We start from the raw sequence: 23,863 nt of genomic DNA on the forward strand, positions 1-23,863 counted from the left end.
GGGGTCCTTCGGGGAGCTGTACGGAGCTATAGGGGCTGCTGGGGAATCCATAGGGGCCCACAGGGCAGGGGGGGGGGGCATAAAGGAGTCTGTCAGGTGCCTCCAGGGGCCCATGGGCATTTGGGGGCAGCTTTTGGGGACCTACAGGGGACCCTGGAGGGGTGTGCCCCCCCGGGAGGGCCTGTGGGGCCCAGCATGTGTCTCGGGGGATGTATAGGGGCTGCAGGGATCTATAGGGTGCCTATAGGCCCCTCCGGGCACGTATGGGGCCGGTGGGCGGGCGGACCCTGGCGGACCCCCGGCGCCTGCGGCGCTGGAATCTGCCCCCGCCCCCGGCCTAATCCCGGTGACACTTTAACCAAAAGAGCCGCTTTTCGCCTTATATAACGGGGCCAGCGGCCGGGGGGACCCCGGGGACGGGGACGTCACCCCGCAGAGCCCAGGTACGGCCGGCGGGGGGATGTGGGACAGGTTGGGGACATTGGGGAGGGGTTGGGGACAGGTTGGGGACATCGGGGAGAGGTTGGAGACATTGGGGAGGGGGTGTGGGACAGGTTGGGGACATCGGGGAGGGGTTGGGGACAGGTTGGAGACATCAGGGAGGGGGCATGGGAGAGGTTGGGGATATCAGGGAGGGGGCGTGGGACAGGCTGGGGGCATTGCCAGGGGTTGGGGGCAGGTTGGGGATATCGGGGAGGGGGCATGGGACAGGTTGGGGACATCAGGGAGGGCATAGTGTCCGGTTGGGGATATCAGGGAGGGGACATGGGACAGGTTGGGGACATCGGGGATGAAATGGGGACAGGTTGGGAACATCGGGGAGGGGTTGGGGACAGGTTGGGAACATCGGGGAGGGGTTGGGGACAGGTTGGGGACATTGGGGAGGGGGCGTGGGACAGGTTGGGGACATTGTGAGGGGATGGGGACAGGTTGGGGACATCAGGGAGGGGATGGGAACAGGTTGGGGACATCCAAGAGGGGACATGGGACAGGTTGGGGATGTCAGGGAGGGGTTGGGGACATTGGAACTGGGACACGGAGGCGCTGTGGGTGTTGAGGAGGGGGTGGGGGCCAGGGGACACTGAGGACATCAGAGGGGACACAGGGATGGCTTTGGGGCATTGAGGGGGGTGGGGACGTTGGGAGGGAACACGGGGTGCCACAGGACCAGGGGACACAGGACCAGGACCCACGGGGGACATCGGGGAGGGGACAGGGACCCTTCACCCTGGGGACATGGCAGGCACAGCTGGCCGGATGTCCCTGTCCCCAGGGAGCCAGAGCAGGGACAGGGACAGCGGGGAGGGGACACGGGACCAGGGCATGCCTGGGGACAGTAGGGAGAGGATGGGGACAGCAGGACAGCTGGGGGGCGGGTGACGCAAGTGGTGACACCATGTCCCCAGATGTGTCACTGGTGGTCACCATGTCCCCCTGCCGTGGCCCTGCAGTCCTCATCCTCGTGTCTGCCCCGGTGTCCCCTCCCCGTGTCCCCTCCCCGTGCCACCACAGTCCCTGTCCCCATGTTTGCCCCATGTCCCACGCATGTCCCCATCCCCATGCTTTTGTCCCCAGCCATGCATCCTCAGTCCCCAGCCCAGTGTCCCTGTGGGTGCTGGTGTCCCCATGTCCGCCGGTGTCCCCATGGGTGCTGGTGTCCTCATCTCCTCAGGTGACTCCATGAGCGATGCCGTTCCCCATGGAGCCAGTGTCCCCATGGGTGTTGCTGTCCCCATGGGTGTCACTGTCCCCATGTCCCCATGGGTGCTGGGGTCCCCGTGGGTGCCACTGTCCCCATAGGTGCTGGTGTCCCTATGTCCCCATGTCCACTGGTGTCCCCATACATGATGTTCCCTATGTCCCCATGGGTGCTGGTGTCTCCATGGGTCCCCGTGGGTGTTGGTGTCCCCATGTCCACCAGTGTCCCCATGACTGACGCCGTTCCCCATGTCCAGCAGTGTCCCTGTGTCCAGCGGTGTCCCCGCGGGTGCTGGTGTCCCCGCACCCCCCCCCCCACGATGCCATTCGGGGCGGTGCTGGCACAAGTCGGGGGGCTGGGACGCTTCCAGGTCCTACAGACAGTGCTGCTGTCGGTGCCCATCCTGCTCATGGCCAGCCACAACCTCCTGCAGAACTTCACCGCCGCCGTCCCCCCGCACCGCTGCCGCATCCCCAGCACCACCCCTGCTGCCATCCATGGTCCCGGTGCCACCCTCGGCCTCCCCAGTGCCACACCGGGGCCGCCCAGTGCCACCATCAGGTCTCCTGATGGCACCTTGAGGTCCTCCAACGCCATCCCAAGGTCCCCTGATGGCACCTCAAGGTCCTCCAATGGCACTTTGAGGTCCTCCAACACCATCCTGAGGTCCCCAGATGGTACCATGGGGTCTCTCGATGGCACCCATGTCTCCAGTGCCACCGATGTCACACTTGATGGCACTCCGGAGTCCCCCAATGGCACCCGTGTTCCTCCTGAGGCCACCCTTGGGTCTTCTAATGACACCCTGGGACCTTCTGAGGCCACCCTGGGGTCCTGCTGGCGCTACGTGGCCTCGGCCCCACCCAACGGCAGCAGCGGCCCCCGGCCCACCGAGCCCTGCCATGACGGCTGGGACTACGACCTCAGCATCTACGTGGCCACCATCGTCACTGAGGTGGGGACAGGAACAAGGCGATGGGGGGAGAATGAAGGGTGGGAGGATGTGGCCTCCATCATCTCCAAGGTGGGGATGGGGGGACAGGGATGGAGATGAAGGAAGGGAGAGGGAGAACCCTAGGGGGATGGAGGATGAACCCTATGGGGATGGAGGACAAACCCTATGGAGATGGAGGGGAAAACCCTATAGGGATGATGAGGGTTGGAGATGATGGATGGATGGATGGACGAATGGCAGGAAGGGGGAGGGACATTTGGGGGGAGGGAAGGACCAGACCAGCCTCACCCCATCCCTGTCCCTGCAGTGGGACCTGGTCTGCAGCTACCGGCAGCTCCGGCAGATGGCCCAATCCATCTACATGGCTGGTGTCCTGGTGGGAGCCCTGGTCCTGGGGGGCCTCTCGGACAAGTAAGGGCAGAAGTCAGCCTCTCCCCGTGCCTCAGTTTCTCCCTTGGACGTCGGGCAGACCATTGCCTGGTGGACCCTGGTGGCACCCAGTGCTTCCCTGTTGCAGGTTTGGGCGCAAGGCCATGCTGATGTGGTCCTACCTGCAGCTGGGGGTGATGGGGACGTGCACGGCCTTCGCCCCCAACTACGTGTCCTACTGTGTCTTCCGCTTCACCGGAGGCATGGCCCTCTCCGGCTTCGGCCTTAGCATCGCCTGCTTGGGTGAGGAGACGGGGACAGAGAGAGCTGTGGTAGGGACGTCCCGATGGCCATGGAAGGGATGACCCAATGGCTATGGATGGGGACAACTCAGTGGCCATGGATGGGAACAACCTGATGGTCATGGTGGGGACAGTGCAATGGCCATGGATTGGGACATCAACATGGCCATGTTGGGGACATCGTGATGGCCATGTTGGGGACATCCCAATGGCTATGGTGGAGACAACTCAATGGCCATGGATGGGGACATCAGCATGGCCATGGTAAGGACAATCCAATGGCCAAGGAGGGGGACATCCCACTCTCTATAGATGGAGATGTTCCTCCAGCTGCCGATGGGGCCATCCTAGTGGTCACCAGTGGGAACATCATGAAGGCCATGTAGGGGCCGTGTGATGGGGACACATCTGGACATGAGGGGGTGGCCACATGCACAAGGAGGATCACAGAGAGGGGACAATAAGTCAGCCATGTCCCCATGGTCCTTTGCAGTGGTGGAGTGGATCCCCACGCCCTACCGTGCCATCACCGTGGCCATCACCGGCTTTGCCTACACCCTGGGCCAGATCCTGCTGGCCGGCCTGGCCTACGCAGTCCCCCACTGGCGCTGGCTCCAGCTCACCGTCTCCCTGCCCTTCTTTGTCTTCCTCCTCTACTCCTGGTAGGACACCTGGGTCCCACTGGGGAGGCCCTGGAGACACGTGGAGCTCTCCTTGCCCCTCTTTTTGCCTCAGTTTCCCCCCTTGCTGGCCACAGGTGGCTGGCTGAGTCCGCTCGTTGGCTGGTGCTCTCCGGGAAGGCTGAGAGGGCCGTGAAGGTCCTACAGCGGGTGGCCAGGATCAATAAGAAGAAGGAGGAAGGGGAGAAGATCACGGTGGAGGTATTATGGCCCCACCAGGGGGAGCTCTGATCCAGAGTGGTCTTGGTTTTCCTGTCCCCCGCCCACCTTTCCTGGTTTCCCCCTTCCCAGAACCTGAGGTCCAACATGAAGGAGGAGTTGGCTGGTCTGAAGTCCTCCTACACCATCTCCGACCTGGTTCGGACCCCGGTCATCCGCCATATCTTCTTCTGCCTCTCCATTGTCTGGTGGGGCCAGGCTGGGTTGGGGAAGTGTGGTGGGGATAAGGTGAAGAGATGGCTGGATGGTAGGTTGGATAGATGGATGGTTGGTTGGATGGTTTGTTGGTTGGATTTTTGGATGAATGGTTAGTTGGTTGGATGGATGGTTGGATAGATGGTTGGTTGGATGGATGGATGCATAGTTGGTTGGATGGTTTGTTGGTTGGATGGATAGTTGGTTAGATGGCTGGATGGTTGGATGGTTGGTTGGATGGATGGTTGGATGGACAGCCAAGCCCTGAAGCCATCCATCCAGCCCTCTTCTCCATCTGACTCCCCTGTCCCACACAGCAGTGACATCCCAGGGTGGTGGGAAGGTCACCCCACCTAAAGACCTCTGACGGGCCTCTCTCCCTGCTCCTCTCCAGGTTCTCCATCAGTTTCTCATACTACGGGCTGGCCATGGATCTGCAGAACTTTGGCGTCAGCATTTACCTCATCCAGGTGATTTTCGGTGCTGTCGACTTCCCAGCCAAAGTGGTGGTGACCGTCTCCCTCAGCTACATCGGCCGGCGGGTGTCCCTCATGGTGGCCCTCTTCTTCGCAGGGCTGGTCATCATTGCCAACATCTTTGTCCCCACAGGTGGGTGGCCCAGGGTGATGGCGGGGTGGGTGGAGTCCACCCCTCTGGCCCTTCTCCAGATATTTAATTGGGTGCCCCACACCTTGCCACCCACCCATGGCACACCTGGGTACCTCCTTCGGCCACCCAAACTGCACCCGGTGGCCCAGGTGGCTTTTGAATAGCTCTGAGGATGGCGAGACGCCATCCTGTGTCCCACCCCACCACCACCCCATGGCTGGGGAGCTCCCGGCCCAGTGCAAAGCCCACCTCGTGCCCACCTCGTGCCCCTCTCTGCCCCAGAGCTGCAGACAGTGCGCACGGCGCTGGCCGTCATCGGCAAGGGCTGCCTCTCCGCCTCCTTCAACTGCGTCTTCCTCTACACCACCGAGCTTTATCCTACTCCCATCAGGTAAAAACAAAACCAAAAAACAACCAAACAAAAAAAAACCTCTTCCCATCACCCCATGGGGCTCATTGACACCCCCAGGGGGTACTTGCCCCATGCTGACCCCCACGGTGCCCGCAGGCAGACCGGGTTGGGCTTCGGCAGCACCATGGCACGGGTGGGCGGCATCGTGGCGCCACTGGTGAAGATGATGGATGAGTACTACCCGTTCCTGCCCCCCGCCGTCTATGGGGTGGCCCCTGTGGTGGCAGCCGTGGCGGCTGGCTTCCTGCCAGAGACCCTCAACACACCGCTGCCCGACACCATCGAGGAGGTGGAGAGCAGGTGGGAGGGACGGACGGACAGGCCAGGAGGAGGATGGATAGATGGAAAGACGGATGGGTGGGCTGGCAGGGGGATGGGGTGGTAGGAGAATGGGTGGGGTTGAGGGTGGGTGGGTTGGAGGAGGTTGGGTGGGTAGGTTAGAGGCCGAGCGGATTGGAGAAGGTTGAGCAGGTGGTTTGGAAGAGGTTGGGTGGGTGGGTTGGAGGACGAGTGGATTGGAGGAGGCTGAGCAGGTCAACTGGAGGATGTGTGGATTGGAAGGTGGACAGGTTGATGGGAGGAGGACAGGTGGGTGGTCTGGAGGACGTATGCATTGGAGGAGGACAGGCAGGTGGATCGGAGGATGGGGGGATGGACAAGTATGGGAGAGGACAGGAAGGTATGTTGGAGGACAGGTGGATTGGAGGATGGCCAGAGTGGAGGATTATGGGGTGGAGGAACAGACGGATGAATTGGGGGATGGACAACTGGGTGGGAATGTTGGCAGAAGAACGAGTGACGTGATTGGCTGAATGGCTGGACAGACAGATGGACAAGGTACTACCGTGCGCCATGGACCCTCCTCCTCCTGCTGACCTCTCATCTGCCTCCCTCCAGGGCCAAGCAGAAGAAGACAGCCAACCTCAAAGAGAAGATCCCCCTGCAGTCCCAGGACAAGGCCCCACCGAAGGAGCCCTGAAGGACCTGGATGGGGGCAGCGCTCCTGGCGGGTTCTTGCAGCCCTGGTTTGGGGATGGGCTTGAATTCACTGCGTGCCCCACATCAGGTGGCTTCCCCATGTGGGGCAGGGGAAGTCCTCAGAGGAATAAAGGAGCTCTGCCAGGGGACAGTGTCTTGGTGTTACCTGAGGCCACCTCCAACAAGGTGACACCCAATGACCGTGCCCAAGGTCACTGCCAGTAAGGTGATGCTCAAAAGCAGTGTCCCCGAGGCCACCTCCAGTAAGATGCCATCCAGAAACCTGGTCCCTGAAGTCACCTCCATTGGGATGACGCCCAAAGGACACCGTTTTGGGGGTCCCCTTCAATAAGATGCCACTTAACCTTGTCCCCCAGGTCACCTCCAATATGACAAGACCCCAGACCAGTTTCTGAGGTTGCCTCCACTCAGATGAAACCCAACTGAGGTCTCCTCCAGGAAGAAGATGCCCAACAAGTGCCATGTTTGAGGTCACCTCCAAGAAGATGACACCTGATGACGTTGAACCCACCCAACTCTTGTCTCAGTGGAGGGGTCCCCCAAATCCCATGAGGAATGCCCCCCCAGCCACCCCTTTCCCCATACCCTAGCCCAGCCCCTTCCAGGCAACCCGCGGGGCTTTTCCCACCATGCCCCTTCCCCGACTTCCTGCTGGGCCAACCTGGCCCTTGCTCCTGGTGCCGACGTGTCCCTTGGTCCCAATCCCATCAAAAATTAACCCCCAGCCTCCCCAGGCGGAGAAGGCACTGACCCAAGCAGGGCCGCCTCCGTCAGCACCTTTTGGTCCCCTTTTGACCACAAAAAAATAATTGCTAAAATTTAACCTGATGGTGCCCGTGAAGGCCACATGTTGGCCAGGGCCAGAAGCCCCCTCTCCAGGATGCCCACCTCTTCGGGTACACCAGGTGAGGCAGGTTGGTTCCAGATTCACCCTGCCCCTCTCCAAAAGCTGCCTTCCTCCCCCAGAAAATCGATGCTGAGGGAAAGAAAGAAAAAAAAAAAAAAAAAAAGAGAGAGAGAGAGAGAAAGGAAAAAAGTTTTATTTTTTGCGGGTCCCAGATTTCTGGATTTTCCCCCCCCGCCTTTGCCTTATCCCTTTGGAAAACCACCAGAAAAAGGACGTCAAACGTTAACCAAAGCCACCGTTGGCTGGGTTATATAGGAGACCATCCTGCACAGACACTGCAGGAGGGAGAGAAGAGTTTCTGGGGTGAAATCTATCCCTTTTGGGGCTCTGCCAGTGAGTGGGTGTGCATGGCTGGGGTGGCCATCGCAGGGCACTCCCGGGGGCTCGCGGTGGCAGCATGGCTTTTGCCGACCTCCTGGAGCATGTTGGGAGCATGGGGCGCTTCCAGGTGGCCTCGGTAATCCTCCTGGCCATGCCCGTCCTCATGATGGCCAGCCACAATCTTCTGCAGAACTTCACGGCTGCCACCAGCGACCACCACTGCCGGCTCCGCTGGGAGGTCAATGCCACCAGCCTTGACCCCCAGGACCTGCTGCGGGTCTCAGTCCCCCGTGGCGAGTCGTGCCGGCGCTTTGTGACTCCGCAGTGGTGGCTTCTGGAGGCCAATGGCTCGGCCCCCAACGACAGCTGGTTGGAGACGGAGCCCTGCCACGATGGCTGGACCTATGACCGCAGCATTTTCACCAGCACCATCATCACGGAGGTAGGGCAGAGGCAGTGGTGGGGGTGGGATTTGGGGCTGGTGGCACATTTCACCCACTCGTGGGCATGGTTCCTACCTGGGGGCACCGGTGAAGGGTCTGCTGCCATCATGACATTGGCTTCTTCCAACTAGAGCATCTTCCTCATTCAACCCTCGGTGGAGGCGCTCAATGCTGCGGAGACCTGGCACAAGAAAGGGAGGGATAAGGGAGCTGGTTTTGACTCTCAAGAGAGGGTCAAAAAGGGGCTGGATGAACCCATGAAGGTGTCTTCCAACTATGGGGATTCTGGGAAGGGTGGCCATGTTTATTGGCATCATCTTGGCATTTCTTTCCATTGGCCGTTACGTTGGATCAACCCTACCAGCTGCCGTGGCTGTTGGCCATGGTGTTGGATTAACCCTACCAGCCGCTGTGGCCAGTCTTGGGGGGCAGCAGAGAGGCAGGGGGTGGTCCCCCCCGATCCCTCTCCCACCCCCACATCCTTGCCCCTCGGCAGTGGGATCTGGTGTGCAGCTCCCGGGGCTTGAAGCAGTTGGCCCAGTCACTCTACATGGCCGGCGTCTTGGTGGGCGGCATCATCTTCGGGGGCCTCTCGGACAGGTGAGAGGGGCCACCTTGTCCCCGGGGGTGTGTAGGAGGGAACAGGGGGTGTAGAGGTGGGGCAGCATCATGAGGGCCACCTAACCCCCTTCTCCTGGCCAGGTTTGGCCGCCGGTCGCTGCTCACCTGGTGCTACCTGCAGATGGGCGTCATGGGGACATGCTCCTCCTTTGCCCCCACTTTCACCGTCTACTGCCTCTTCCGCTTCCTCACGGGCATGGCCTTCTCCGGCATCGTCCTCAACAGTGTCTCGCTCTGTATGTGGTCACCCCCAGCCCCAAGGCATCCATACCTAGGTTGTCTTCCCAGCCTGCTCCAAGTCACACGCACGTGTCTCAGCAGCCCTGGAGTGGATGCCCACTCGTACGCGGGCACTCGTGGGGACCTTCATGGGTTACTGCTACACCACCGGGCAGTTCCTGCTGGCTGGCATCGCTTATGCTGTCCCTGACTGGCGGTGGTTGCAGCTCACGGTGTCACTGCCCTTCTTTGGATTCTTCCTCTACTCATGGTGAGGAGGAGAGGGGGAAGGGATGGAGGTATGGCTGGAGGGATGGGTGGGAGGGTGTAGGGTTGATGGGTGGTACAGGGGTGGGTGGGTGAGTGGGTGGTTGGTTGGATGGATGAGTAGATGATTGGGTGGATGATTGGCTGGATGGGTGAATGGTTGGTTGTTTGGATGGGTGGATGGTTGCATGAAGGGGTGGCTTGCTTGTGGAAGGGTCAGACGGAGGGATGATCCTTGTGGGATGCGTCTGCCCTCCCTCTCCTCCCCAGGTGGTTAACAGAGTCAGCTCGCTGGATGGTCATGGTGGGAAAGTCCCAGCAGGCCTTGAAGGAGCTCCAGAAAGTGGCCAGGATAAATGGGAAGAAAGAGGAAGGGGACAAGCTAGACATAGAAGTAAGAGGCTCTGACCAGGGCATCTCTGGTGTGTTTTGTAGGGTGGTGGAAGGTTCTCCACCCAGGTATTCCCCCTCTGCTCCTCTGCCTTGCCCCCCACAAGCAACCTCAGTGCCCCATCCCCACCTCAGAGGCCCTCTCTTCCCCCGCCAGGCCTTAAAGTCCTACATGCAGAAGGAGATGGCCTCATCGAGGAGCCACCACACAGTGTTTGACCTGGTCCGGACGCCTGTCGTGCGCCGCATCTCTTGCTGCCTCTGCTTCGTGTGGTAAGTCTGGAGGACATGAGTGGGTGGTTGTCCATCTGTCCTCCCATTAGTTGACCTGTCTGCTCCCTCCAAACACTATTCCCCATCCACACATCTTAGCTGGGACCATATTGGAAAGGGAAACTGAGTCACAGCACAGGACTAAGTCAACAGAGGCCTCTTGTTGCTCACATGCTCCAGGAAGGGACACAGATTCCCTGGCTGGATCCCATGGGCCAAGACATGGTGGGCAGCCCCCATAGCCCACCCCAAAACTCTTTGTGAGATTTACCCACCTCACCTCTTCCTGGCCCAGGTTCTCCACCAGCTTTGCCTACTATGGGCTGGCCATGGACCTGCAAAACTTTGACTTCAACATCTACGTGATCCAGCTCGTCTTTGGGGCCGTAGATTTCCCAGCCAAGCTGGTCTCCGTCCTCACCATCACCTTCATAGGGCGACGCTTCACCCAGTCCCTCGCCCTCATCCTGGCTGGCTTGGCCATCTTGGCCAACATCTTGGTGCCACGAGGTGAGGGCTGGGGGCCGATTGGTGGGGGCAGGTGGGGTCTCCAGTCTCGAACACTGCACCTCCCCTCCCCAACCCCACCTACTGATGTCTAAGTGAGTCCCAAGAGTCCCATCTTTGTCCCCACAGAGCTGCGGATGCTCCGGACCACCATGGCCGTCTTCGGGAAGGGTTGCTTGGCCGCCTCCTTCAACTGCGTTTTCCTCTACACGGGTGAGCTCTACCCCACCGTGATTCGGTAAGGAGCAGGGTGTGGGTTGTAGGAGCTGCTGGGGTCGCTGTGACCACATAGAGGTGGTCCTTCAGCACCTCCCCACGTCTCACAGGCAGACGGGCATGGGGTTGGCCAACACCATGGCCCGACTGGGCAGCATCATGGCGCCCTTGGTGAAGATGGTGGGTGAGGTCTTCCCTGTGCTGCCCTTCATCATCTATGGGGCGGCCCCCGTGCTGTCAGGACTGGTGGCCATCTTCCTGCCAGAGACACGGGACATGGCCCTGCCGGAGTCTGTGGAGGAGGTGGAGGACAGGTGGGATGGGAGGGATGGAGGCTGGGGAGGGACATGTGGGTGGGAGGGGAGGGAGGATCAGCGGGCAGGACGGTGGGAGGAGGACAGGACAGCAGGTGGGAAAAAAAGGTGGTTGGATGTGATGGGTGGGGGGACAGCAGTGTGAAAACCCACCCGGCCTCGCCCCTCCTCACCTCATCCTCCTTGGCCCCCCAGGACCCGGACCTGGACCCGGACCTGGACCAGGGCAGATGAAGCCCAGCAGCTCCCCCTCCAACCCACCCAGCCTGACCCTACGCTTGGGGGCACCACAGAGCCTTGCTAACACCTCCCCTACCCACCCCAGGATCCCCCAAATCCCCCAACCCTTGCCACAACCCCCCAGAGGACGGAGCTGGTGGGGTGCATCCCCCAGAAGAGGGATGGGACAGCAGTGGCCACAGCCAAGGAGGGGACACAGGCATCAGGGTGCACCTTTCTCCATACTGGGGGGGACCACATCGCCCACTCCTCCTCCTCTTTGTGGTGTTTTTTTGTTGCCTTTTTTTTCTTCTTCTTCTGTGCTGCAGTGAAAACAAATAAAAGCAAAATCATGCGAAACGCGGGCAGAACGGGTCAGCCAGTGGGAGGCTTGGGGGTGGGGGGTTGTTTTCCCACGGCCGCGGGGGTCCTGCTTGGCCTGGCTGTCCCTCCCCGAAGGCAAACACAGGTCCCAGCTGGGTTCCATGGCCTCAGCATCGCGTCCCTGTCTCCATCCCCTCCTCCCCTCTGTCCAGAGCCTCAACAGAGGCTGAGGAACGCAGATGGGTGCAGGAGACACAGACGTCCCAAGGACCGGGGTGTCCCTAAGGACTGGGGTGTCCCCAGGACTGGGGTGTCCCCAGGGATCCAGATGTCCCAAGGACCAAAGTGTCCCCATGGACCTGGGTGTCCCAAAGGTCCCAGGTGGTCCCCAGGGCTCTGGGTGTCCCCAAGGACCCAGAGGTCCCCAATTTCCTGGGTGTCCCCAGGAATCCATCTGTCCCCAAGAACTCATGTGTCCCCAAGAACCCAGCTGTCCCCAAGGTCCAGAGGTCCCTAAAATGTTGGGTGTCCCCCAAAACCCCTCTGTCCCCAAGAACCTAGCTGTCCCAAGCACAACGGTATCCCCAAGAACAAGGGTGTCACCAAAAATCCAGCTGTCACCAAGAACCCAGCTGTCCCCAAGGACCATGGTGTCCCCTTGCAACCAGGTGTCCCCATGACCCAGGTACCCACTTTCCCAGCACCCAAGGCACCCTCTGCTCCAGGTGCTGATGATGTGGGCCTCCTGCCTCCCCTGCACCCTCCCTCAGACCCGTCCCCGCCAGGGGGACTGGCCTCCAGTTACTTCCCCACATCCCAGCCACGCTTTGCTGCCTCCCGCTGCCCTCCTGTCCCGGGGTCCAAGAGCCCCGCCTCTCCCCCCCCCCCCCCCCCCACGGATCCGGTTCAGAGACCCCAGGACTTTGCTCCAATTGCCAGAGCAAATCAACCACCATTGATGGCAAAAACAAGCCTGGGGTGGAGCTGGGGGACGGGGGGGGGTCCCTCTCTGCTGGGGATTGGGGCTTCCTTGGTGAGGAAGAAGATGGAGAGGATGGGAGGTCCCCGGGGAGATGATGGGCATTCCCCAGTCAGGGATCGGCGTGACTGGCGCTGGCGTTTCCGCCTGATGAGCGGCTCCACTGACCCATAGCAGGATCCGGCCCCGAGGAAGTCAAACGTTAACTGGGGCCGGGGCGGCTTTAAATAGAATCGGGGAGAGGGACAGGGATGTGGCCATGGGCAGCCCCAGGGCCAAGGAGTTGTAGCCGCTGGTGGACGGATCCAGGAGCAGGATTCGGTGCTGGAAGAGGTCAGGAGGGAGCTGGAGTGCCAGAGAGGTGAGTGGGTCAACTGAGATCAATACGTTGATCAGGATGGAGAGATCAATGGACTTGTTGAGAGAGATGAAAGCCCACAGGACTGATCAGTAGGGAGAGAGACACCGATAGGCTGATCCACAGGAAGATTATAGGTCAACAGAGTGAGTGATGGAAAGATTAAGATTATAAATTGATCATTAGACAGATTACATTCAACAGATTGATTAAGAGAGATCAGTGGATTGACCAGTAGAGAGACAAAATAGAAACTGAGGTCAACCTATTGGTCAATAGACAGATTATAGGCCAAGAGTTTGATATTATAGGCCAAGAGTTTGATCGATAGAGAGATCAATAGATTGATCAATGGATAGATTATCACTCAAAAGATCAACCAATAGCAATATAGAAACCAATAGAGTTGTCAATAGATTGAGACTTTATAGCCCAGTGCACTGATTGATTTATTATGGGTGGGTAGATCAATCAAGAGAGAGCTACAGAGATGGACAGACAGAACAATAGAAGGATTAAATCTCAATTAATTGACAAATAGATCAATTATAGATCAATAAATTGATCAATAGACTAATGGGTTGAGCAATAGGAACATAAATACTGATAGACTGATCAATAAAGAGGAAGATAATGGACCATTTGGTGTTTGATAAATTATAGATAAGAGAAATATAAAGATCAATAGTGAGAGAAAGTGAGACTGATCAACTGTGAGTCCAACAAATTGATCAATAGAGACAAGGGGAGATCAACAGGTTGATTGAGAGACCTGTGCAGCCCAATAGATTGATTGATCAGCAGATAGATCAATCACTTGACAGAATAAGGAGTCAATATGAGCTATGGGCAGAGGGACAGGCGGACACAGCCACTGGAGGGACGATGAGTGGCATGGTCGTGTGTTAAAGCCATTGATTAATCAGTTGATTGATTGACAGAGGGATGAAGGAAGGCCAGGAGAAGAGAATGGGAGTGGCAGAGGGAGGGAGGGACGGACAGAGGGAGGGACGGAGGGACGGAGGGAGGGACAGTGGGTGGCAGATCGAGCCGGAGACTGAGGGAGCAGCAGAGAGAGGGAGGAGGGTGAAACAGCAGCCAGCAACCAATCAATTGATCGATCGGGAGCTGTCATTGGAGGGCCAGAGCCACTGGTAGGACAGGTGGGCGATAAAATTGATTGATCAATTGAGTGATTGATGGATAACATGGCAGGGAGGGAGGAGGAGGAGGGAAAGCAGCAAGAAGCAGAGCCGACAGTGAGAAATAAATAGCCAGTGATTGATAGGCTGGCAGATTAGTGGGCAGATCAATTGATCAGAGTGTTAGATTGATGAAGTAACAGATTGAAGGTCAATAGATTGATGAATTGACAGAGGGACTGATCAACAGACACCTTGATAGATCAATAGAGCTTGAGAGATAGATAATGACACTGGTTGGTTGTGATTGACAGATTGATACACTGATAGACTGATCAATTGATATTGATTGATCAATAGAGCAACTGATAGACTGATAGATCAATTGAGAGACTGATCACCAGAGAGCCTGATAGATCACCAGACTGATCGGCTGCCAGATCGACAGGTCAAATGGTAGACCAATAGAGAAACCAATAAGCGATAGACTGATCAATAGATGGACAGATCAATAGATGGATGGATTGGTAGATCAATGGACCAATCAGCAGATGATCCTCCCTTGATTGAGGCCCCCTTCTCAACCACCCCTCGGTCCATCCCTGCCCATGCCGTGTCCCTCCACTGGGCTGTCCCTTGGCGCACCCTTTTGTTCACCCCTTGGCCCATCTTGGTCCTCCATTGTCCTTCAGCCCCTCGGGCCTTCATCCTCAGCATCCCTCCACCTTCTCTTGGCCCCGTCTTCAACCTGTCCCTCACCCCTTCCTCCAAACTATCTCGGATATTCCTTGGCCTATCCTTAGCTCCATCTACGACGTGACCATCCACACCACCCATTGGTTGGCCCTCCTCCATCCCTTGGTCCAGCCCTCAATCCAGCCTTCACCCCTTCCTCCAAACCACCCTTTGGAGGTACTCCTCCATCCCTCGGCCCTTCCTTCACCCCTTCCTCCATGCAACCCCTTGCCTGTTCCTTGGCCGTTCCTCATCCATCCCCCAGCCCTTCCTCCAACCCTGTCTCCTCCTCCCACCCCCAGCTGGTCCGGGGACCCCCCCAGCCCCATCCCTCATCCCACTATGACCTTCGTGGAGCTGCTGGCCCGCCTGGGCGGGATGGGACGCTTCCAGGTGACCTACGTGGCCGCATTGGCCCTGCCTCTGCTCATGCTGGCCAGCCACAACCTTCTGCAGAACTTCACCGCTGGCATCCCCGAGCACCATTGCCGGCCCCGGCCGGTGGCCAACGACAGTGTTGGGGACGTTCCCCTCTTTGTCACCATCCCCTCCGACGACCACCACCGCCCCCAGAGCTGCCGCCGGTATGTGGAGCCCCAGTGGAACCTCTTGGAGGCCAATGGCACGGCCAATGGCACAGCCAACAGGGCGGCCACTGAGCCGTGCCATGATGGGTGGACCTATCGCGACGGCGTCTTCGCCCACACCATCGTCACTGAGGTGAGGGGCGGATGGTGGCCACTGGGGGGGAGGTGGTGAACACAGGTGTCCGTTGACCCCCTCCCCGTGTCCTCCCCCCCGGTGGCAGTGGAACCTGGTGTGCGAGTCCAAGAGGCTGCGGCAGGTGGCCCAGTCCATCTACATGGCTGGGATCCTCCTGGGCTCCGGCCTCTTCGGGGTCCTGTCCGACAAGTAGGTGGCTGGCCTGCTGCTGTATTGGGAGGAACTGGGAGGAACTGGGAGGAACTGGGAGTGGGGAGGGCAGACAGGCATGCGCTGGGACATCCTTCCTTACTTCTGTCCCCCAGTGTCTCCCTGTTTCTCATCCCAGTATCCCCAGTGTCCATATTCCCCATTCCAGTCTTCCCAGTGCCCTAAGTCCCTGTCCCAGTGCTTTCAGCACCTCATGTCCCCATCCCAGTGCCCCTTGTCTCCAACCCAGTGCCCCTTGTCTCCAACCCAGTGCTCCTTGTCTCCATCCCAGTGCCCCATGTCCCCATCCCACCGCCCCGTCCCCATCCCACTGCCCTTTGTCCCCATCCCAAAGCACCATAATCCCAGTGCCCAGTTCCCCTATCTCTGTGTCCCATATCAGCATCCCAGCATCCTGTACCCCCAGTCCCAGTGCTCCCAGTTCCCCCAGTGCCGTGTCCCAGCAGGTTCGGTCGCCGGGCACTGCTCACCTGGTGCTACCTGCAGCTGGGGGCGGCAGGGGCCGGCACTGCGGCCGCCCCCACATTCGTCATCTACTGCTTCTGCCGCTTCCTGGGGGGCCTGGCCATGGCCGGCGTGTCCCTCAACTCTGCTTCTCTCTGTGAGCTGGGGACCCTGGTGTGGGTTGGGTCCCACTACCCATGGGAGGGACCCTGGTGGCTGGGTTGGGTCCCACCCCCATTGACCCATGGGAGGCACCCTAGTATCTGAGTGTGATCCCACCACCATTGACCCATGGGAGAGACCTTGGTGTCCACTTCCAACCCTGCTACCGTTGACCCTTGGGATGGATTCTGGTGTCCGGGTTGGGTCCCACCACCACTGACCCATGGGAGGGACCTTGGTGTCCAGTTTGAACCCTACTACCATTGACCCATTGGAAAGACCCTGGCGTCCGCATTGGGTTCCACCACCACTGACCCATGGAGGGCCCCACAAACCCATCTCCAACCCCAGAACCCATGGGACAGACCTCGGGGTCCACTTCCTACCCCACCACCATTGACCCGTGGAAGGGCTCCTGGTGCCTGCGTTCGGTCCCACCACCACTGACCAATGGGAGGGACCCGCGCACCCAGATGCTGATGGTGACCCCCAGGCATGGAGTGGATCCCGACAGAGGCACGCGCCGTGGTGGGCACCATCAACGGCTACTGCTACACCCTGGGCCAGTTCGTGCTGGCAGGCACAGCCTTCGGCCTCCCCCACTGGCGCTGGCTCCAGCTTGTCGTCTCCCTCCCCTTCTTCTTCTTCTTCCTCTACTCCTGGTACGGGGACATGGAGGGGAGGCTGGGAAGTGGTGCTTGGGCACCATGCGGGGGTCCCTGTCTCACCCCTCACCCCCCTCTTCCCAGGCTGTTCGTGGAGTCAGCCCGCTGGCAGGTGATCTCGGGGCGACCCGATCTGGCCTTGAAGGGGCTCCGCAAAGTTGCCCGCATCAACGGGAGGAAGGAGGAGGGTGATAAGCTCAGCGAGGAGGTGATGTCTCTCCAAACCTCCAGATCCCATTAGATCCCTCCCAGATCCTCCCAGGCTCCCCCTCATTCTCCCCTAGATCCCCCATTGCCCCTCTACCCATCCTAAACCCACCCCCAGACTCCCTCTATCCCTTCTAAATACCTCTGCCCCCCCCCCCCTTAGATCCCCCTTAGTTGCCCCCTGGTTCCCCCGCCCCCCCCCGATCTCTTGGATCCCCCCCACGTCCCCTGCTTCCCTCCTAGATCTCTTTGCCTGCCTGGATTCAGATTGCCTGCCTGGATTCCTCCTACCCCCCGCCCCCGATGCCTTGTGTACCTCCTAGATTCCCCCAGATGCCTCCTAGATCTCTCTGATGCCCCTCTAGATCCTCCTGGATCCCCCTCAGCTCCTTTCTCTGCCCACTACATCTCATGAGATAGCCCAGACCCCCCACCAGATACCTTGTATCCCCCAATAGATCCCCCCTAGATCCCTTGTATCCCTCCAGATCCCTCCTGATCCCTCGATCCCTCTCCCACAGGCACTGCGGGCGCTGGTGCGCCGGGAGCCCCTGATGCCAGGGGGGGGCCTGGCTGCTCTGGTCCGTACCCCTGGGATGAGGACAGTCTCTTGTGGCGTCTCCTTCGTCTGGTAAGTAAGGTCACTTCAGACCCAAAAAAACACCTCTTGGGATAAAAAAACATCCTCTGGGGCCCAAAAAACAACCTTTGGGGGGTCAAAACCCATTCTTCTGGGTTCAAAAACCAACCATGAAGGCTCAAAACCCAACCTTTAAGGCTCCAAAACCATTTCTGGGACTCCACGCCCATTCTTTGGTGCTCAAAATCCAATCTTTAGGGCTTAACACCCGAACTTTGGGGCTCAAAACTCAACTTTTGGGACTCCAAACCCAACTCTTGGGGGCCTAAAACATCTTTTGGGGGACAGAAGCCACCTTTTGGACCTTAAGACCCAACTTAGGGTTTAAAACCCACCATTTTTGGAAGCTAAAAGCTACCTTTTGGTGCTTAAAACCCAATTTGAGTGTCTAAACCATGTATTTTTGTCAGCAACATGCCTTTTTGGGGGAACAATACCCAACTTTTGAGGCCAAAACAACCTTTGAAGGCCAAAACCCACCTTCTGGGCACTTGGACATGCTTGGTGGGTTTTGAGTTGAAACGTTGGGTTTTTGGGCAGGTTCTCTACCAGCTTCGCTTACTATGGACTGGCCATGGACCTGCAGGGCTTTGGTGTGGACATCTACCTGAGCCAACTGGTTTTTGGGGCCGTGGACATCCCAGCCAAGCTGGCTTCTGTCCTGGCCATCAGCGGTGCTGGACGACGGGTGGCCCAGGGTGCCTCCTTGGGGCTCGCGGGGGTCTGCATCCTCGCCAACATCATTGTGCCAATGGGTGGGCACTGGGACGGACAGACGGACAAGGGAAGGGATGGAGAGACGGATGGAGGGTGGTGGGGTGGATGGAGAGGGGAGGGACAGAGGTGGGATGGAGGGTGAGGGGAGGAAGGGTGGTGGGATGGAGGGCGAGGGGAGGAAGGGTGAGCAGAGGGAAGGGGAGGAAATAAAGGGCGAGGGGGTGGTGGGTGAGGGGAGGAAGGGTGGTGGAATGTAGAGATGGAAGATGGAGGAAGAATGGTTAGAGGGGTGGAGAGAAAAATTGGAGGGACAGAGACTGGAGAGAGAGATGGAGGCCAGGGACTCAAGGGGCTGGAGATAGAGGTGGGAAGCCCCTGCTGGGGGCCTGGGGGCGGTGACACCCCCCGTGGCCATCCCCAGAGCTGCAGATGCTGCGCATGGCCTTGGCGGTGGTTGGCAAGGGCGCCTTGGCCGCCTCCTTCAACTGTGCCTACATCTTCTCCGGGGAGCTCTTCCCAACTGTCATCAGGTGGGCAGCAGCCCCCCATGGGTCTGCCTCAACACCCAGCTGCCAATCGACACCCCCACCCACCCACCCACCCGCCCGTCTGTCCCACATCCCAATGCATCCATCCGTCAGTCAACAAATCCATCCGAACTTCTCTCCGTCCACCATCAAACCCTCCATCTGTCCATCTGTCCGGCCATCCAAACACCTCTCCACCCATCTGTCCATCCAACCACCTCTCCACCCACCCCGCAACCCCTCCATTTTTCTGTCTGTCCATCTAGCATCAAAACCTCCATCCAAACACCTCTCCGCCCATCCCTCAGCCCATTCATCCGTGTGTCCATCCAACCACCTCTCAATCCACCTGTCAGTCTGCCCAACCACCTCTCCACCATCCCTCCACCCATCCGTCCATCAAACCCTCCATCCATCCATCCGCCTGTCCATCCAACAACCTGTCAAACCACCTCTCCACCCGTCTGGCCATCCAAGCACCTCTCCACTCATCCCTCAACCCATCCATCCGCCTATCCAATCATCATCAAACCCTCTGTCCGTCTGTTCATCCAACCTCTCCGTCCGTCCGTCCGTCCCCCAACCCATCCGTCCATCTGCCCACCCACCACCAAACCCTCCGTCCGGCCACCCGTCCTCCTGCCCACCCTCTCCCTCTCCCCGACGCAGGCAGACAGGGATGGGCTTGGGGGGCACCATGGCCCGCGTGGGGGGCATGGTGGCTCCCTTGGTGCGCATGGCGGCTGACGTCACCCCGGTGCTGCCCCTCGTTATCTACGGGGCCGCCCCCATCATCTCGGCCATTGCCACCTGCTTCCTGCCCGAGACCCGCAACGTGCCCCTGCCCGAGACCATCGAGGATGTCGAGAGACGGTGAGAGGTCCCCCTGGGGTCCCTGTCCCCCCTGGGGTCCCCATCCCTGTCCCCCTCCCCAGTTTGTCCCCAGTTCCTTCGCGGTAGGAAGGAAGGGGGGAAATGGGTGTTTTCGGGTGAGATTGCCTTCTCAGGAGGTTTTGGGGGGAAATGGGCTGGATTTGGGATGGAGAAGGGTGGAAGGTTTTGGGGTGAGGACTGAAGGATTTGGGGGTGGGAAATGCAGGTTTTGGGGTGAGAAGGGCTGGATTTGGGGAGGGAAGAGTGGAAGGTTTTGGGGTGGAGATTGAAGGTATTGGGGGTAGGATGGACTGAAGATTTTGGGGTGGGAAACACTAAGGTTTTTGGGCTGAGATCAGATGGTTTTAGGGTGGGAAGGAAAGTTTTGAGGTGAGAATGGAAGGTTTTGGAATGGGAAGGTTTTGGGTTGAGGACCAAAGATTTTGGGGTTAGAAGGCCTGAAGCTTTTAGGACAAGGGCTGAAAGTTTTGGGGTGGGGAGGACTGAAAGTTTTGGGGCGCAAACTGATGGTTTTGGGGATTCATCCCCTGACCTCCCCATCCCCCTCCCCACAGTGGGGGCCACCTGAAGGACGAGGACGTCACCGTCCCCCTGGGTGCCACTGTGACCAAGGACAGCGCCTGAGGGGTGAGGACGGGCAGCGGGGAGGGGGCACAGGACCCCCCTGTGGCCCCCCCCCCCCCCCCCCCCCCTTTACTCAAATCCTATTTATTTCACCCCAATAAAGCCACGCCGATGGTCACCGAGCGCCAGCCTTTGCCCCAATTCGGGTGATTTCAGCTGCAGCCCCCCCCCCCTTAATCACCCTCCCTGCTGGGGGATTAAGGCTCCCGTCCGGGCTGGCGGGTGGAAAAAAAAAAACACCTAAACAGAGTGGTTTGGCCCCCAAAAAGAAGGCAGCACAACCTCACTATCAGCCCTCAGAGATTCCACATCAACACACCTAAAATGGTGCATTTTGCACCCAAAAACCAGAGCAATGCAACCTGGCTATCATTCCTTCAGAGAAGCCAAGCACCAGAATTAGGTTTATTCACCCCAAAAATAAGGGCAGCACAACCCCAAAATCAGACCTAAGGAAAGCCACGTCCAAGCACCTAAATAGGACCTTTTCACCCCAAACCCACCCAGTGGAACTTCAATCCCTCCCACCACAGCCCCCCCCCCCCCCCCCGGGCCCCGAAAACCCCCCATTTTGCCCCAAAACCCCCACAAATTCCACTTTTTTTTTTTTTTTTTTACCCATTTTTATTATGAAAAGGAGCAGTTTTGGTGTCATTTTTTTAATCTGGATAAGACACAACTGTGAAGCTTTGCCGAAGGAGAAAAAACAGGGTAAAACCCACCCGTTTTGGGACATTTTATCATCCCGCCCCTCACTGGGGCGCGAAACGGGAAAACCGCCCATTTTGAACCAAAAAGCCACCTTTTCCACCTGAATCCGGCACAAAAAGGGGGGAAAGGGGAGAAAACACCGGGCTGGAGATGCCTCCCCATGAGATTTGTGCATTTTTGGGTATTTTTAATGATTTGGGGCTATTTTGGGTCCATTTGGGGTCAATTTTGGACCGTTTTGGGGTCAATTTGGGGCCATTTTGGGTCTTCCCCCTGCCAGCTTCTTCTCCAGTGGGGGGTTTACGGCCGGTGAAAATGGGGGTGTGGGGGTGCGAGGGGGATGTTGGAGGTAGGTTTTTAAGTTGATTTTTAGAAAAAACAGGCACATTCAGTCCATGGGATCCTGGGGGGGGGGAAGGGGCAAGCGGGGGGGGGTCCCCAGCGCACCCCAACAAAGTGTGGCAGCTCCTTCCCGGGGGGGGGAAGGCCCTCTCCTCCCTGCCGCATTTTGAGGGGAAAAGTGGCGGTTTTAGGACAAAAGCAGCTTTCCCCCCACCCCACCCCACCCCAAAACCACACCCTGTGCAAACGGGACGGGTCGAGGGATCTGCAGGGGCTGGACAACCCCAAAACAGAAGGGTTTTGCCCCATTTTGAGCCAGCCGGAGGAGGAGCACAGGGAAAACCCCAAAATGTTGGGATTTTGCCCCAATTTTGCACTGGCTGGAGGAGGATGGCAGGGTGTAAGGCCTCGTCTAGGCAAGGACCGGGAGGAGAGAAAAAAAAAAAGAGAAAAGCAGAGGGAAATAAAAATAAAACCATAAAAAAAAATTCACCCCATCGAAATTGAAAAATTAAGGAAAACAACCCAAAAACACAACCCCCAGCTGGCGTGGGGCCCCAAATTTGCCAAGAAAAGGGAAAAGCGGCGTTTTGTTCTTATTTTGGCATGCCACTCCGAGGTGCTGGAGCGGGGAGGATTCAGGCACGTTTTGGGTGAAAAAGCCCAGAAACGGTGATGGGAAGGGACAGCCCGCACATGCCAGGCCTGATTTAGGGGGAAATTACCCCAAAAATCCCTCCTGGGGGTCAGGGAGGCAGCGGTGGCTGTCCTGGCGCTGCGAGATGGATGCGCGAGATGGCGCTGTATTGCAGGGGCAGCACGATGGAAAGGAGAAAAGCCACCCCCAAAAGTGATTAAAAACAAAAAACAACAGAAAAAAAGCCTAAACCAACCCCAAATTGGGGGAAAAAAATGAAAAAAAAAAGGAAAAAAAAAAGGGGGGGGGGAAAAAGGGAAAAGTGAGGGCATCAGGAGTTGTTCTGGTTCTGGTAGATGGAGGCTTTCTCCTTCAGCAGGTCCAGACACAGGTGGCAGCTCCAGCTCCCTGGGGGCAGAAATTGGGGGGGAGGTCACAGGGGGGCTCCACCCGCGCCCCTCATGAGGGGCCCGCACTTCGTTAGGGACCGTTTTGGGATGAAAAAGGGCGGGTTTGGGGTCTCCGCGTGTCTTGGTGGCGGCAGCAAGGGGTTCTTGCTTGTGGAGCCCCATGACCTTCCTCCTCCTCCTCCTCGTTAACCTTTGAGTGAAGGAGGCTGATAATTAACTGGTTGATAATTAACCGGCCGGTAATTAACCCTCTGCCATCGAGGTTTTGGGGTTTTGGTTGTAAATACCTTTTTTTTTTTTCGTTCTATTTTTGCCTCAATGCCGTGAGTCAGCACAAAGCGTGAGGGAGAGGAGGACGAAGGAGCCTTAGGTGATAATTTTGGGGCAAAAAACTGCTTTTTTGGGGTCTCTGCTGGAGCAGAGGAGCCTGGGGGCAACCCTGGTGCACTCAATCCAAGAATTTTTAACCAAATCGCAAGAATCTCCCCCTCAAAAAAGCAGGAAGGATTGGGTCTGCGTGGCTCTTGCTGTTTTGTACAGAATTTGAGGTGTTTTGACCCATTTCTGGGGCACGGCACTCACCCTCGGGGGGCTCCGACATGGGGGGCGTGAGGCAGTACATGTGGTAGCCGCGGTCGCAGTCGTCGCAGAAGAGGAGCTGGTCCTGGACCGATTTGGGGGGAAATCGGGAAGAGGGGAGGAATTGGGGAAAAAGGGGAGTAATGGGAAAAAGGGGAGGAATGGGGAAATTAAAGTGGAAAGATACCATAGGTCCCTCTGATGTCCCCCCCCCAAAAAAAGCAGTTTTCTTCCCAAAATTGTCATTCACCCCCCCCCAAACCACCATTTCCTTGCCAAAAAGCACCATTGCCCACCCCAAAAGGTGCCATTTGGCTTCCCAAAAGCACCATTTCTCCCACAGAAGTACCATTTCTCCTAAAAAAAATACCATTTCCCCCCCCCAAAGTCCCCATTCCCTCCCCCCAAATCACCATTTCCCCCTCCAAAGGCCCCATTTCCCCTCCCCAAACCATCATTTCCCCCCCAAAAAAGGTGCCATTTGGATCCCAAAAGCACCGTTTCCCCCCAAAAAGCACTATTTCCCCAAAAAAGGGCACCGTTTTCCCCCGAAAAAATGTAATTTCTCCTTCCAAAAGCACCAAGGGCCCCATTTCCCCTCCCCAAACCATCATTTCCCCCCCAAAAAGGTGTCATTTGGATCCCAAAAGCACCGTTTCCCCCCCAAAAAGCCCCATTCCCCCCCAAATCCACATCA

The 23,863-nt window shown here is 58.1% G+C and overlaps 4 protein-coding genes across 6 annotated transcripts; 3 read left to right on the plus strand and 1 right to left on the minus strand.

Annotated features, from left to right (window-relative positions):
* The first annotated feature begins 235 nt into the window (after positions 1–235).
* LOC118160007 (solute carrier family 22 member 6-B-like) lies at positions 236–6,567 on the plus strand. 3 transcript variants are annotated; one of them, XM_035314542.1, is made up of 12 exons: positions 237–443; positions 1,956–2,281; positions 2,324–2,654; positions 2,962–3,065; positions 3,172–3,326; positions 3,819–3,987; positions 4,083–4,206; positions 4,297–4,412; positions 4,814–5,028; positions 5,311–5,419; positions 5,537–5,740; positions 6,338–6,567. In XM_035314542.1, exons 2-12 carry the CDS (start codon positions 2,019–2,021, stop codon positions 6,417–6,419), a joined length of 1,872 nt encoding a protein of 623 aa, XP_035170433.1. In that variant the 5' UTR covers positions 237–443; positions 1,956–2,018; the 3' UTR covers positions 6,420–6,567. The 3 variants fall into 3 exon arrangements, with proteins under 3 accessions (XP_035170431.1, XP_035170432.1, XP_035170433.1); XM_035314540.1 differs by having other exon boundaries at positions 236–443; positions 1,956–2,654; XM_035314541.1 differs by having other exon boundaries at positions 236–443; positions 1,959–2,654.
* A 1,176-nt stretch (positions 6,568–7,743) lies between these two features.
* LOC118160006 (solute carrier family 22 member 6-A-like) lies at positions 7,744–14,759 on the plus strand. Its single transcript, XM_035314539.1, has 10 exons — positions 7,744–8,109; positions 8,607–8,710; positions 8,813–8,967; positions 9,053–9,221; positions 9,488–9,611; positions 9,765–9,880; positions 10,176–10,390; positions 10,517–10,625; positions 10,714–10,952; positions 14,632–14,759. Exons 1-10 carry the CDS (start codon positions 7,744–7,746, stop codon positions 14,757–14,759), a joined length of 1,725 nt encoding a protein of 574 aa, XP_035170430.1.
* Positions 13,813–21,604, plus strand: LOC118160009 (solute carrier family 22 member 6-like). The gene is made up of 11 exons (XM_035314543.1): positions 13,813–13,960; positions 14,977–15,394; positions 15,483–15,586; positions 16,054–16,208; positions 16,707–16,875; positions 16,963–17,086; positions 17,607–17,716; positions 18,266–18,480; positions 18,864–18,972; positions 19,639–19,842; positions 20,418–21,604. The coding sequence occupies exons 2-11, from the start codon at positions 15,017–15,019 to the stop codon at positions 20,485–20,487; spliced, it is 1,638 nt and encodes a 545-aa protein (XP_035170434.1). The 5' UTR covers positions 13,813–13,960; positions 14,977–15,016; the 3' UTR covers positions 20,488–21,604.
* Positions 21,605–22,402: 798 nt separating this feature from the next.
* Positions 22,403–23,389, minus strand: LOC118160010 (zinc finger protein ubi-d4-like). Its single transcript, XM_035314544.1, has 2 exons — positions 23,170–23,389; positions 22,403–22,585 (listed from the first exon to the last, which is right to left on the minus strand). The coding sequence occupies exons 1-2, from the start codon at positions 23,354–23,356 to the stop codon at positions 22,509–22,511; spliced, it is 264 nt and encodes an 87-aa protein (XP_035170435.1). The 5' UTR covers positions 23,357–23,389; the 3' UTR covers positions 22,403–22,508.
* Between the last annotated feature and the right edge of the window lie 474 nt (positions 23,390–23,863).

The sequence above is a fragment of the Oxyura jamaicensis genome, unplaced genomic scaffold (assembly GCF_011077185.1).
Source record: "Oxyura jamaicensis isolate SHBP4307 breed ruddy duck unplaced genomic scaffold, BPBGC_Ojam_1.0 oxyUn_random_OJ72894, whole genome shotgun sequence".
Classification (NCBI taxonomy): domain Eukaryota; kingdom Metazoa; phylum Chordata; class Aves; order Anseriformes; family Anatidae; genus Oxyura; species Oxyura jamaicensis.

Coding starts and splice junctions, on each gene's coding strand:
- LOC118160007 (XM_035314540.1), top strand. CDS start 2,019: ATGCCATTCGGGGCGGTGCTGGCACAAGTCGGGGGGCTGGGACGCTTC. Junction 4,413..4,813: donor TTCTGCCTCTCCATTGTCTG/GTGGGGCCAGGC, acceptor GCTCCTCTCCAG/GTTCTCCATCAGTTTCTCAT. Junction 5,420..5,536: donor CTTTATCCTACTCCCATCAG/GTAAAAACAAAA, acceptor CGGTGCCCGCAG/GCAGACCGGGTTGGGCTTCG.
- LOC118160006 (XM_035314539.1), top strand. CDS start 7,744: ATGGCTTTTGCCGACCTCCTGGAGCATGTTGGGAGCATGGGGCGCTTC. Junction 8,110..8,606: donor CCAGCACCATCATCACGGAG/GTAGGGCAGAGG, acceptor GCCCCTCGGCAG/TGGGATCTGGTGTGCAGCTC. Junction 8,968..9,052: donor CCTCAACAGTGTCTCGCTCT/GTATGTGGTCAC, acceptor GTGTCTCAGCAG/CCCTGGAGTGGATGCCCACT.
- LOC118160009 (XM_035314543.1), top strand. CDS start 15,017: ATGACCTTCGTGGAGCTGCTGGCCCGCCTGGGCGGGATGGGACGCTTC. Junction 15,395..15,482: donor CCCACACCATCGTCACTGAG/GTGAGGGGCGGA, acceptor CCCCGGTGGCAG/TGGAACCTGGTGTGCGAGTC. Junction 17,087..17,606: donor GTGATAAGCTCAGCGAGGAG/GTGATGTCTCTC, acceptor CCTCTCCCACAG/GCACTGCGGGCGCTGGTGCG.
- LOC118160010 (XM_035314544.1), bottom strand. CDS start 23,356: ATGGTATCTTTCCACTTTAATTTCCCCATTCCTCCCCTTTTTCCCATT. Junction 22,586..23,169: donor CATGTCGGAGCCCCCCGAGG/GTGAGTGCCGTG, acceptor TTCTGCCCCCAG/GGAGCTGGAGCTGCCACCTG.